This window comes from Balaenoptera ricei, chromosome 5 (genome assembly GCF_028023285.1).
Source record: "Balaenoptera ricei isolate mBalRic1 chromosome 5, mBalRic1.hap2, whole genome shotgun sequence".
Taxonomy (NCBI): domain Eukaryota; kingdom Metazoa; phylum Chordata; class Mammalia; order Artiodactyla; family Balaenopteridae; genus Balaenoptera; species Balaenoptera ricei.
In genome coordinates this window covers 77,712,847-77,727,323 of record NC_082643.1, presented here as the reverse complement: position 1 = coordinate 77,727,323, position 14,477 = coordinate 77,712,847, and the positions used below count along the sequence as shown (strand labels likewise).

Sequence of the window (14,477 nt, the reverse complement as noted above, 5' to 3'; positions counted from 1 at the left end):
CTGCCCACACCGTGATCTTAGACTTCCAGCCTCCAGAACTGAGAAAATAAATTTCTCTTGTGTAAGCCACTCAGTCTGCGGTATTTTGTTATGGCCGTCGTAGCAAACTGAAACATCTGATTACACCGTCCTCTCCCCAAACCTTCCCGTGGCTTCCCATCTTATTACAAGTTAAAGCTGAAGTTCTTACAATGACCTACAGGGTCATGTATCGTCGGGCCTTCACCCCCTTTCTCTAACCTTATTCCTATTACCCTCTCCCTTGCTCATTCTATTCTAGCCACTCAGCCTTCCTGCTGTTCCTTGAACACAGCTGCCACATTTTGGCCTCAGGCCTTTGAGCTTTCTGGCATCCCTACTGAGAAGCCCTTTCCCTAGATAGCTGCATGCCTCACTCCTTCATCTCATTCAGTTACTTACTCATCCCTGGCCACCCTGTCAAAAGGAGCACTCGTCCCTCCCCACAGTTAAGGCCCTCCTCTCCCTGGCTTTACTTTTCTTTTGAGCACTTACCACCATCTAACATACTATACATTTTATTTTATTTCTTTGTTTATTTTCGTCTGTCCCCCACATTAGCATGAAATCTCCAAGAGGGTGGGATTTGTGTATAGCTTGTTCACTGCTGAAGCTCCAGAGCCTGAACAGTGTCTTGTATGTAACATGTGCTCAATATTTATTTTTTGAATAAATAAAGTATTTTATTGTGATATAATTGACATATAACGTTATATTAGTTTCAGGTATACAACAGAATGGTTTGATATTTGCATATGTTGCAAAATGATCACCACAGTAAGTCTAGTTAACATCTATCATCTCACGTAGTTACAATTTTTTTTTTTTAATGGAGAAAATTATAAAACTTTATTGAAAGGCATTTAGAAAGCCTAAATAAATGGAGAATTACACCATGTTCATGGATTGGAAGACTCAATATTATAATTAATCTATAAATTCAATACAAATCCAATAAAAATTCCACCTTTTGCTAGTTTGATTTGGAACTTGTCAGTCTAATTCTAGAAGTTGTATGGAAAAGCAGTTGGCTAAGAATATAGCCAAGATACTCCAACGAAGAAAAGTTTGGTGGTGATGTTAAAGGTGGAGGTGGTATTTGTCCTGAGATATCAGGACCTTTTTCTAAAGTTGTAGTACTCAGGATTGTATAGTATTGCCACAAGGTTAGACAAATTGACCAGTGAGTCAGAATCGAAACCATCAACAGACCCCCACCCCCACAAAAGAAACTTGATTTATGAAAAGAACCAGTTTTACAGATCAGTGGGGAAAGGATGAACTTTTCAGAAAAGTTGGGACAACCAAGTGGTTGGGACAACCACTTACCATACGGAAAAAATATTATTTTGAATTACTATCTCATATTTTTGCAAAAATCAGTTCAGGGAAGACTAAAGACAAATGTGAAAAGCAAAACTATAAAACTTTTACAAGGCAGTAAAGGATATCTTTATGACTTGGAGTAGGAAATGATCCCTCCCCTCCCATGAAGCCAACTTGTATCCAGCTTTATAAGATACTTTTCAAAAATAGTTACTTCCAGCAGGACATGGGTGACAGTCCATAACATCTTACAACTTTCAAACTCCCCTCTCCAAAAAGTCAACAAAGTCTGTTGCTGCAATGAACAGGAAAAGTTTTCAGAAAGGGTGACTATTTCACATGAGGCATACAAGAGCTTTTCACAGGTCACCTCTGACATGGAGGAAAGGAACTAAAAACTCCAGGATTATTAATGAGATGATCCACAAACTACAAACAGTAATCCTGGCTCTTTTGAGCAACACCATCTTGATGTCATCACCATAAATCCTGAGTATTGTTACCTGACGCAGCTGATTCTAGGGGTGCCAAGGCCGCACCATGACTCTTGGTTTCAGGAAGTCAAGATGTGTTGATGGCATCAGGAAAGGAGAAGACATGAAGTTTTGCTTCCCCACACGATAAGGCTTCTGAGCCATAGTGGCTGTCATGTGTGTATGTCAGAGAATCTCTCCTGGGAACCAAGAATAATCTTCGAATATGAGGATAGAAAATTCTGTTTTCCCCCATTTCAATCCAGTTTCTGAAACATTCTACTAGTGGTTATTTTGTCCTTTCCACAAAAGATAACAGCAGAGCGTCTTGTGTGCTAATAACATAACTTAAAAAAAAAAATCTATGTTTTTACAAAATTTGATTTAAAAAAAAATAGTATTTCAAACAGTAGAGTCGGGTTTCCCTGGTGGCGCAGTGGTTGAGAGTCTGCCTGCCAATGCAGGGGACACGGGTTCGAGCCCTGGTCTGGGAAGATCCCACATGCCGCGGAGCAACTAGGCCCATGAGCCACAACTACTGAGCCTGCGCGTCTGGAGCCTGGGCCCCGCAACAAGAGAGGCCGCGATAGTGAAAGGCCCGTGCACCGCGATGAGGAGTGGCCCCCGCTTGCTGCAGCTAGAGAAAGCCCTCGCACAGAAACGAAGACCCAACACAGCCAAAATAAATAAATAAATAAATAAATAAAAATCCATGATTGTCTGCTTTCATGCTCTTGACCATCTCTCCATTAAAAAAAAAAGAAAGAGATGCTTTAAAAAACAAAAACAAAAAACAAAACAGTAGAGTCACTAGAAGTACAGAGCTATCAAAAAAGTACACTTCACTTGGCATCCCCGGTGCCTTCTGCTTTCTGTGACTGGACTGTGGAGGCATCTCGGTTTTTTGCAGGGCTGTTCTCATCTTTGTTGCCTTCTGCTTTCCCCTTTCTCCCTTTGGCCAGCTTCTCTCCCTTCCTTGCAGGCGCCTTTTTTGCCCTGGGCTCTGGTTTTGGAGGGGCAGGTTTAGCAGACAACCGTGCCGATCTCCTCTGTGGCTCTTCCTTCACCTTTGCTTTGTCACCTTTAGCATCTCCTTTTGCCTTTCTCTTGGGCATGGTGGCAGTAGTGCCTGGCAGATGGCTTTACCAGCCCAAGCGGTTCTTCTGTCTTGCTCACCGCACCTAGAAAGATTTCCGAGTCTCGCGGCCGTGTGAGGGGCGCGAGGCTGCCAGCTGCGGGCCTGCCGCGCAGGTGCTTTCGGCTGGGGCAGGGTCGGCGCGGACAGTGGGCCAGCGAAGAGACGCCCGGAGCCGGGCGCTGCCGGGGGCAGGAAGGCAAGGGGAGGATGCGCTTCCGGGGCTGCGGGCGTCGGGCCGCCTTGCAGAGTCGGGGACAGCCCGGTTCTCCCCCTCGCGATGCGTGTGTCCGCCTCCGGGGCCGCGGGCTCCGGACCCACCTTAAGCCACAATTTTTTTTCATGTGATGAAAACTTTTAAGGTCTACTTTTTTAGCAACTTCTAAATATATAATGAATATGAATAAATTATTTGACAGGCAAAGAATCTTTTTTTTTTTAATTTAAATGTGTTTAGTTACCAATGATGCAGAATTTTTTTTCAAAAAATTTTTAAGTCATTTACATTTACTCTCTCTGTTTTGTTTACTCATGTTCCTTGGCCATTTAAAAACATTAGGGTCCAGGGCTTCCCTGGTGGCTCAGTGGTTAAGAATCCGCCTGCCAACGCAGGGAACACGGGTTCGAACCCTGCTCCGGGAAGATCCCACATGCCGCAGAGCAACTAAGCCCCGTGCACCACGACTGCTGGATCTGCGCTCTAGAGCCCGTGAGCCACAACTACTAAAGCCCACATGCCTAGAGCCCGTGCACCACAACGAGCTCCCGCTCGCCGCAACTAGAGGAAGCCTACACGCAGCAACAGAGACCCAATGCAGCCAAAAATAAATAAATAAAATAAACAAATTTATTAAAACAAAAAAAATTAGGGTCCAAAGACAATGTTTTCTCTATATTGTTACACAGCCTCTCCCCAAACATTACTAACGGGTATGTTATACATTAAAGAGATAAAGCTCTTTGTCTGCCATATACTGTAACATATATATTTTTTTGGTTTGTAGTTAGCATTTTTATAATTTTTTAAACAAAATAATTTACATTTTTATATAGTTAAATCTATTGTGAGTTCTTCCTCTGAGGCAAGCTTAGTCTTAAAGTAGCAGCTTTGTATAATTCTGTCAATTTCCCAGGAAATCTCTTATGTTATTTCCAGAGACTCCTCTGGTGCTCATTCATCTGAAATTCACTCACCTGGGGCAGGTGACAGTAAGCTGTTTTCCTGCAAGGAGTGACTTTAGGAGTTTTTTATAGCATTGACCACAAATGGCTTTTGCCCTCATGAAATTGTAATTGTCAGCAAACGGTCATATGAATTTAGGACTTTTTTATGGTGCCACTCAGGGTCCAGTCTCACCGGACAAGCTGATGGTCTACTTCAGCATCAATGTGCAGAGCTGTCTCATTTTCTAAGCTTCCTCCTATCCATCTTCAGATGCCAGTCACCACAATAAGTAGCCTCCACTACTCCAACCCCAAAGGGCTTTGTGGCCTCTGGCAAAAAGACGAGGAAATGGAGGCACAAAAATGCTTATGTAATATGCTACAATTTCAATACTAAGAAGGTGATATTCAAAAAGTTTAATAACCTGCACGGTGCTGATAGCAAACAAAATAGACACCAGCAGAAACTGACCAATCAGAACAGATGCGGGCATGAATTCTAACCAATCAGAACAGAGGCCACTGTTAGCAACCAGGATCCCGCCTCCTCCCACCACGAAAAGGCTCTTTTTTGGTAGGGCCAGAACTTGGGCTCCAGAGTCTCTGCTCTTGAATGCACGCCACTATACTGGCTCATCACCAGACTTTGCAGCATTGAAATCTGATTGCCGGTTTCAAGCCCTCCTGTTCTGTAATAATCTCCTCCTGTTCCTCTTAAGTCTTCAGCAAAGCTATCTGTACCCAACTCTGGGTATAGCAGTGTCACGAAGGGAGAGAGCAGAGTGAAGCTATGTGTACACTGGGACAGAGGTAGTGTTGGGGTGTTTGGGATGAACCGCCGCTTGGAGAAAAGTTATAAGAAGGGGGGAACGATCCATAAAGTAGCCTAGAGCAGCTGTCCACAGTGAGGGGTGATATAGCATTCCCCCTTCCCCAAGATCTTGAGAAATCTTTGGAAGGAAAATACATTTTCTGCAGATATATAAGATATGATTTCAAAATTTGACGATGATGGCAGTGTTATTAAAAGAATGGGTGAGTGGAAACATTGGGAATGCTTGGCATGGATATGAGGAGAGCCCAGGAGAAGGTTTAAGAACACCATCTTTGGAGTCGGATAGAGCTCTAGGCATGGCACTGCTATTTACAGGTCAAGCGACCTAAATCCAACCTCCTTCCCTAAAGCTCCTTAATCTATAAAATGGGTGTAATAACAGTGCCCCGCCCATAGGGCAGCTGTGAGGGTTAAAAGGACACGTGTTTCCAGTTGCCGAGTACTGGAATGTTCAGTCAATGCCAGGCATCGCTGCAGAGGGCAGTGACATCATCACCTTCGTCATCACCACACTCTGAAGTATTTTGAGTCCTTAAACACACACACACATACACAGCCACAGAAGAAAAACCCAGGATAGGATGCTTGCATATTTCCTCCTAATCTCCAAATGACAGAGGAAGGGAAAGCAATGCGGCAAATCAGGAATGGGAGAGGCCAAATTCGAGAGCTATTGAGAAAGCTGCTGTGGGCAGGGCAGTGGGCTCTGAGCTCAGGAGATTCCTAAGGAGTTAATGCAGGGAAATTACCAAAAAAAGACAGAGATAGCTTAATTTGGCTTTAGGGAAGAAGAGAAGCCCTTGGGACAAGGGTTTGATTGGCCACAGATCTGATAAGAGAAGTGGGGAGGTGGTCAATGGTGGTTATAAAAGACAAGGCAGGTGATGAGAAGCACTTTTTTTTTAGACTAAGAGGGCATCTCAATCTGTCAAACTTTTCCCCTTGCCTTTTCATTGCCTCTCTGGGAGGTTTAAGGTAGTCAGATGGTAATGCCTGTTGACTGCATCTTTTTAGACAGTGTTTTGATTCAAATGTTTTCAAGGTGATTTTGGTTGGCACTGATGAGGTGAGGGCAGGTGAGATAAGGTGAAGTGAGGTGAGGTCAGGTGAGACGAGGTGAGGCCAAGTGAGGTATGTATTTTCATGCCCTGCTGGAGGGAATGTAAATTAGTATGACCTCTCTGTAAAGCAATAAAGCAGTGTATCTCAAAAATGCCTTAAAATTATCACCCATTTCAGTGCAAACTTTGGAGCAGTATCCTACAGAAATGATCAGAAATTTCGCCAAGGGAGGCCATTGTGTTGTTTACATCAGTAACAAAAAAAAAAGAAAAAGAAAAAAAAAGCTCATAGGACAAAGACTATAAAGAAACATAAAAATCTGAGCAGTTGTTATATCTGGGTAGGGGGATCATGAAAAATTATTTGTTTCAGTTTACTTATAAGATTTTCCTAAATTTCTCCAATACATTACTTATAAGAAAAATATATTTTAAAATGAATGCATTAAACAAAAATCCACTTCCTCCTTTCTGTTCCTCCTCTGCCTCCCTCCCTTGGCAAACCCAGGACCTAGATATTCTGGTAACGACAGGCACAGGGTGATCCATTGTGGAGTCTGTCCTTGATCCTCTCTCCCTTTGTTGATTTGGCTGCAGGCTGTGGACTGGGATTGTATGACTTCCTCCAGTGTGGACGGACCCCTGCAGGACATGCTCTCAGTGGCAGTGATCCATGAACACCCTGCCGCATTGCTTCTCATCAAAGCCAAACTGGTCAGGGCACCTCGACCGTGGGGACACTCAGGCTTCGTTCAGCATATGCGGCTTAGAGTTCATCTTGTTTCAGAGGAACTGGGAAGGGCTTGGGAAGAGGGAAGGAGAGGGGTGAGAGGGTAGTTTTCCTATCCAATAATATTTCTCTTTAGGAAGTTAACAGTCATACCTGGTGTCCTCGGTTGGATAAATCTTGGTTGATGATAACCTGCTTTTTGAGTCTTGTAGATCAAGAAGAAGGCAGCGTGGTTGAGCTGCCATTTTGCAAAGGAGAGGCTCATTCATTCATTCATCCATTGACAGCTATTTATTAAGTTCCCCTTCTGTGTCAAGCACTGTTCTAGGCGCTGAGAATATAGCTGTGAACAAACCAGGAAAAATCTCTGCCTTGATGGAGCTTCTGTTCTAGTGGGGGTGGGAGTCAATGACAGTCAACAGTGCAATGAAGAAAAATTCAGCAGAGTAATAGAAGTAGAACAGGATGGGGGGGTGTGTGTGCACACGTGCTCCTTTGGACAGAATACTTGGAAAAGGCCTCCTAATAAAGAGATATTTGAACAGAGATCTGAAGGAAGTGGGGGAGTGAGGAAAGGCTTGAGAAAAGGCTTTCTAGACAGAGGGAAGAGCACATAAAAGCCCCAAGGAAGAGCTGGCTTAGTGTGTTTAAGGAACAGCGAGGAGGCCAGTGTGGCTGGACGTGAGGTTGGGAGTTACGAGGGTCCCATGAGGCTCTGCAGGCCTTTTAAAGGGCTTTTCCCTCTATTCTGAGCAAAATGGGAGGTCATGGGTTGGGAGCGGGGGGTGAGCAGAGGAGTGACACATCTGACTGCTGTGGTTCTCAACTTTAGCTACACAGGCTGAGGACTACTGATTTAAAAGGCTCACTCTGGGCTTCCCTGGTGGCACAGTGGTTAAGAATCTGCCTGCCAATGCAGGGGACACGGGTTTGAGCCCCGGTCCGGGAAGATCCCACATGCCGTGGAGCAACTAAGCCCGTGCACCACAACTACTGAGCCTGCGCTCTAGAGCCTGTGAGCCACAACTACTGAAGTCCGCACACCTAGAGCCCATGCTCCACAACAAGAGAAGCCACCGCAATGAGAAGCCCATGCACCGCAGCGAAGAGTAGCCCACACTCGCCGCAACTAGAGAAAGCCCACGCCCAGCAACAAAGACCCAACTCAGCCAAAAATAAATAAATAAATGCATTAAAAATAAATAAATAAAAGGCTCACTTTGGCTGTTGTGAGGAGACAGGAGGAGTTGGGGCAGGGGTGGGTGTATGGAGACAATCAGGAGGCTACTGCTGAATTCCAGGGATGATGGTAGCTTGGACCCAAGTGGGAGTGATAAAGATGGTGAGGAGTGGTTGAATTATGGAAGTCATTGAAGGTAGAGCTCTAGTTCAGCGCTGCTGCCACTGCTACTGGGGCTCGGTGGGTCCTGGGACTTAGTATCAGCAAGCCTTTGACCAACACACCTAAAGCCTGTCCTCTAATCTGGTCTCTATCCGTCATAAAGGCGATTTTGGCCTCTGTATTTATTCTACATTATTTCTCAACTTGTTGAGAACACGAATGGGGAAGAAGGATGCTGTTTATTGAAGGAAACCCTCAGAGACTGATAATGAGTCTGTGGGGTGTGTGTGTGTGTGTGTGTGTGTATCGGTGTTTCTCAGCCACGTTCGGCTGCCAACTGCCATTCGGCTGCCAACTGCCATATTGCAAAATTGGTGGCAAATTAGATTTCACCAGGGTTGGAGATTTATGAAGAAAGAGATGGGGGCAAGGGAGCTGAAGATGTATGTATGGGAACGATGACAATTTTATACTGTAGAATCTGAGCTGGGAAAGTCAGAAGGTCAGAACATGGGGTCAAGAGGTAGGATTATAGGTCCTGGTAGGATCAAAGAAATGTTGGGGTCAGGGTCAAGAGGGAGTACGCTGGAAAAATAGAAGTGGGTGGTAGTTGAGATGCTTAAAACTAACATGATAAGTAGATTGTTAGTAATGGCAAGGTCTAAGGTAGGACCATGGCTACCTTAGAGGACAGAGGACAAAATCACTGAAGGAGAGGAGGAAAAAAATGAAACTGAAAAGAGGGCTGAATTTGGAGTCAGAAATCCTGAGTTTGAGTCCCAGTGTAGTTACTGACTCTCTGTAATCTTTAAAAAGTCATTCTACCATTCTCAGCCTTCATTTCCCCAATGATTAAATTCCAGTTCAGTGAGCTATGGGAGGCTTTAAATGGCATTAATACACCTGACAGTGTTTCAAAACCTGGAAAATGCTCTCTCTATGTAAGAGATTGTATCCACTTGCCAAATAATACAAGATAACTTTACCATAGTTCGTGAACAAAAGCAAGAATCAGTAGAACTCCAAACTTTCCTTTTCTGGGACACTGAATAATCTGAGTGACTATCAGGGGAAAATAATAAATCAGTCAAATGGATGACTCTTTGGGAGTGTCTTGTTGACAGTCTTTCCAGTTCTTTTTCTGTGATGAATAGTTCTAGATATATGGTGTCTGATGACAATTTCTTTTTGCAGGAGAGAGGAGTGGCTTTGATGGCAGGAAGTAGGCACAAGAACTGGTTGGAGAAAGCTGGTTAAGTAATTCAACCTTCCAGTAAAAGGATAATTGCAAGAAGCTGTTTTGTTCAATTGTTTTAAAGAAATTTGGTTTACCCTCAAATACAACCATTAGGACAACAAAGATGGAAAAGACACAAACGCTGGAAGAAGGAAGCACTAATTTTGGAATGCGTTACTGAGAAAAGTCATTTAGCACACCTGCTAAAGAAGTCCCTGTGACATAGGGATGCAGAATCATAAATATTTTAATATTTGTAAACACCATGTTCTTTCATTTTCTTTACTTCATTTGACTGGACCTCTAATAATGCAAACCTTGCTTGTGCCCCCATGACCAGACTCCCAACTTCCACACCCAATTTTAAGAAGAGGTCCCTGGCTCTACATCATTTTCTTGTCTATTATCCTATTTCTCTGAAAATTGAGGTCCTACCTTGGTCTTCTCTCCACAGCCCTTGCAGGGCTTGGCACCCAGACACTGACCACTGGTCTCATGTCTGGTCCTCCCTTGCTTCTGAATCTCCCCAGCTGCCTGCCAGCTTGTCCTGAGGAGAAATGTAGTGTGCACTTTAATTCTAAAGTGCACAGACTTTAGAATCAAAGGCAAAAAAGGAGACTCTCAGATTAAATTTTTTAAAAATGATAATTGCAAAACATCCTCTTCCACTCTATCCAGTAACATGTTTTCTACAGAGACATTTTTGAAATGAAAGGATATGGAGAATTTGAAAATAAGGAACAGGAAAATGCATACAAGGAAACCAAAGGAAAGGTGGGATAGCAATTTCAATCATAGATAAAATAGAATTTCATATGATCATATGAAAAATGATCATAAGAGACAAGGGGGCAGGCATTATGCGCTGTTTTAAGACCTTTACATCAAGAACCATGAACAGATATGCAGCTAAGAAGATAGCCTGGAAACATGTGAAGCAACAGCTTATAAAACTAGCAGTTTAACACATTCCCCTAAGAAAATAGGACTGAGTAGACTTTGGTGATGATCAAGCTGATGTGAGCTCATATCTTTTTTCCGCCACTTACTAGCTGTGTGACTTCGTCACGTTGCCCAGCGTCTGTGAAGCACAGTGTCCTCACCGGGAAGACAGCAATAACACCGGCCTTCTAAGATTGCTATAAGCTCTAACCTAGAGAATACATACAAATCGTCAAGAACAATGTCTGGCTCACAACTGGTATTTTTATAAATGTCTCCAATAAAAATTATCCTTTGGACACCCCACTCCTCATCACCTGCCCTGTTCCAATCGCATCTCTTTGATTTCTGAGTACAGAACCTATATCCCAGGTTTTTCTTACATGCAAGCTCTAGGGATGCAGTGGAAAGCTGAAACAAGAGTCTAGAAAAATGCAACATCTTTGCAGGGTGATACTCAACTAATACACACCAGTATGTCTATACTGGTTGTTTACGGCTGGCATCCACTCTGGTCAGGATCTGTACCTTTATCAATTTGTCTCTCAGCTCCAAGTTTACCCTTCTTTACACAGCTTTGTGTTATCAGAGCCAGACATTGTAAACAGGGGTTACAATGTTAGGGTTAGGGTTAGTTAGGGTTAGCAGCGGGGAGTGAGACCAAACAACAGGTTCCCTTGCTTGCTTGCTCCTAAGGGGGGAGCGAGCTGGTTCCTTATATGAGGTGACGGTAGGGCTGTGTCCAGGGGTCGGGCTGGAGGGGTAGCTTAGGGGGGTTGCCCACCCCTTTTGGTATTGTGTGCAGGGAGCATGCGCAGTACCCTGCTTTTCCTCCGGACCCCCTGCTTTTGCTCCCAGCTCTTCAGAAGTGGCAGTTGGGCTTTTTTTTGGTCTTTTTGTATCTTTTGTCCAGAATTTGCCCCAACTGCACGTGCACACGGTTATTTTTAGTCCCTTATAGTTTCTTTGTATTTTGTAGCCTAGGACATTGGTCCAGGTGAAAGCACTGCGGCGCTGCAGCAAAGGGCTCCAGGTCCTGGCCTGTCTCATGCCCACAAGCTCTGTTAATAGAGGACTCCTTCTAGACACAGCTCTAGTCTGACTCTGCTATGTTTCTTCGTCTTGTCAGGCTGTGTGTTCTTGTAGTAGCCACATCCTCTTGGAAGAGGTCTCCTAATTCCTCAATTCCTTCTTTGTCCAGTTTCTTCAGCCTAGAGGTAAAAGCTTCTTTTTATTGCACTGGCTACTTCTGAACCCTTTAGGGGTCCCTCTTACTCCTCTTAGTAGTTAATCACCTTCTACTAGTTAACAGTTCTTTATATTAAAGTTTCCTTATTCAAATAGCTGGTGTGATTTCTTTCTCCTTCCTGGAAACATACCTGATGTGTTTCTCCGCTAAACTGCAACTGTTATCAATGATGAGTTACTGGGTGTTGTTCAGGAAATTGCTTTATCAACACAGAAGATTTCTTTAAAGTAGCCCCCCTCTACAGGATCATTGCCAGCTCCTTTCCCAGATCCTTGGAGGAATAAAGAGACAGGAAGAAATAGACAAAATCTGAGAAGTGGGAAGAAAGCACAGAAGACTTAGCACAGAAGCTAAGTTGATTTACATACTAAAAAGCTAGGGGAGAGGGGAGAGGTGGAGGGAGGAAGAAAAAATTTCATAAACTGAGTATTGGAGAGAATTTGGATTTGGGAAATTTAATGAGGTTTATGAATTGGATTTCTGTTGATATTCTTTGAGAGATATGAGTAAAGATTGGAATTTAGTTTTTATTACTTTGGGGCACAGTAATATGCTTCCTTATTTGTGACTCTATGCAGAGACTTGGTCACATGGACACTCAGCTTTTGTTAGGGTTAGACCTGTTTTCTATTTTATGTTAGGGAAACTTACAATTTTTTCACACTTCTGTTTCTTTTCCTTTTTTTTTTTTAAATGGCGTGAAGCTTGTTCTTTTTTTAAAACATTAATTAATTATTTATTTATTTTTGGCTGTGTTGGGTTTTTGTTTCTGTGCGAGGGCTTTTTCTTGTTGCGGCAAGCGGGGGCCACTCTTCATCGCGGTGCGCGGGCCTCTCACTATCGCGGCCTCTCTTGTTGCGGAGCACAGGCTCCAGACGCGCAGGCTCAGTAGTTGTGGCTCACAGGCCCAGCTGCTCCGCGGCATGTGGGATCTTCCCAGACCAGGGCTCGAACCCGTGTCCCCTGCATTAGCAGGCAGATTCTCAACAATTGCACCACCAGGGAAGCCCCACACTTCTGTTTCTGATATCCAAATACTAGTATTATTACTGTAGACAATTAAAAAAGCTATCTGGGAATAGTTTTAGGCAATGTTGGAAAATCCTTACATACCTGTTTTCACCCATTATAGAAGCATTTACATCCTACAGATCCCCTCTGATTTGGCTCTGGAAAACACCTTCCTTCTGACTAAACTGATTTTTTGCTTTGTTTTGTTTCCTTTTGTTTTTTTTTAAATTAATTTATTTATTTTTGGCTGCGTTGGGTCTTCGTTGGGGTGCGTGGGCTTTCTCTAGTTGCAGCCAGTGGGGGTTACTCTTTGTTGTGGTGTGCGGGCTTCTCATTGCGGTGGCTTCTCTTGTTGCGGAGCATGGGCTCTAGGTGCGCAGGCTTCAGTACTTGTGGCACGTGGGCTCAGTAGTTGTGGCCTGCGGGCTCTAGAGCGCAGGCTCAGTAGTTGTGGCGCACAGGCTTAGTTGCTCCGCGGCATGTGGGATCTTCCTGGACCAGGGCTCAAACCCGTGTCCCCTGCATTGGCAGGCGGATTGTTAACCACTGCGCCACCAGGGAAGTCCCTTGTTTTGTTTTTAAAAAGACAGAGTAGGCATTCAACTAGGCATAGTGTAAGCAGCACCAGCTTTAATCTCTGTGTGTGTATGCGTGTGTGTATGTATATTCTCAAAAAAAAACCACTAGAAATGTAAATCAGAAATTATTATAAATCTTCTGTAAGGGGCAGATGGGGATTGGATGAAGGGACAAGAATGGAAGTGAGCATTATAAAAATAAAATAAAATTTAAAAGAAGAGCACCAGATATAGAGTCAGAGAGACTTGGGTTCAAATTCCAATTCTGCAGCTAACTACCAATTGACCTTCGAAAATTACCTAATCTCTCTCTCGGCTTCAGTCCCATTAATAAAATGCATGGGGTTGCTGGGAATATAAAGTAAGATAACACCAGTGGAATACGTAGTCCACTGCCTGGTGAATAATAAATGCCTGGTAAATGTTAGCAACGTCTTGGCTCAGCATGAAAGAACCAGGACTATGTGAAACTTTTAAGATTCTTAAGCTTTATAACTATCCCTTTGTTTGTATTTTTGTTGTCCCCCTGTTTGTTTGTCCTGAATTCTTAGGAGGAAAATCCTTAAGAGAATAAGGGCTTGGATTCCTCTTTGGGGGCAGCTGGAATGAGATGTTCTTACTTTGTAGCCATTTTGGGGTGGGATGGAAGAGTGGTAAGAGCTCTAGGGGATAGAGAGAATGAAAGCAGCTATAGAGAGGAAATAGAAACAGGGTAAGTCTTTGGGGCTTGTTGCAAAGAAAGAAAAGGGAGTCCAGAGGCTGGACCTAGAGAATGGTAGCCTAACAGAAGATCAGAGGGTATTTCTCTATATCCACCATGGATTTCTCCCTTCTTCCTCTTTTATTTTATTATTTATTTACTTATTTACTTATTTTTTTGTTTCTCCCTTCTTTCTGTTTTAGCATGGAAGAGCTGGGAGATAGTATGGCTATGTAACTTTCTCAGTGTGGCTTACAGATCCCAGGGTTGTCTTCTTTGTTCCAATCAGGAAATAGGTCTCGACTCTCTCTCTCCGGCAATCAATGCTTCCTTGTTTATGGAACCGAGGAAGTCCTTGGTGCAGATTGTATAATCCAGTCCAGACCTTTAGCACCTAAGGCCTCTTTTTAAAAAGAACCAAACCCTCTTTTCTTCCTGACATTTCAAGGCCCAATTGAACCTAACAGCTTCCAAGCATTATGCCTCTTGGCTACCTGTGTGATCCTGGGCAAGTTTTTAAACCTCCAGCCTGAACATGGGTCTGTCCGCAATGGAGAGCAGCCCCGGCAGGACCATGTGGCCAAATCTCTCTCCCAGAATCAGATAAGTGGTTTGAGCAGGTATAAGAGACAGTTTTGTAAATGTGTTTCCACTGGATGTGTTGCACCGTGAACCT

General features: G+C 43.6%; 1 protein-coding gene across 1 annotated transcript; it reads right to left on the bottom strand.

Annotated features, from left to right (window-relative positions):
• Positions 1-2,659: 2,659 nt before the first annotated feature.
• Positions 2,660-3,133, bottom strand: LOC132366536 (high mobility group nucleosome-binding domain-containing protein 4-like). Its single transcript, XM_059924134.1, has one exon. The coding sequence runs from the start codon at positions 2,930-2,932 to the stop codon at positions 2,660-2,662; it is 273 nt and encodes a 90-aa protein (XP_059780117.1). The 5' UTR covers positions 2,933-3,133.
• Positions 3,134-14,477: the final 11,344 nt, after the last annotated feature.

Coding starts and splice junctions, on each gene's coding strand:
- LOC132366536 (XM_059924134.1), bottom strand. CDS start 2,932: ATGCCCAAGAGAAAGGCAAAAGGAGATGCTAAAGGTGACAAAGCAAAG.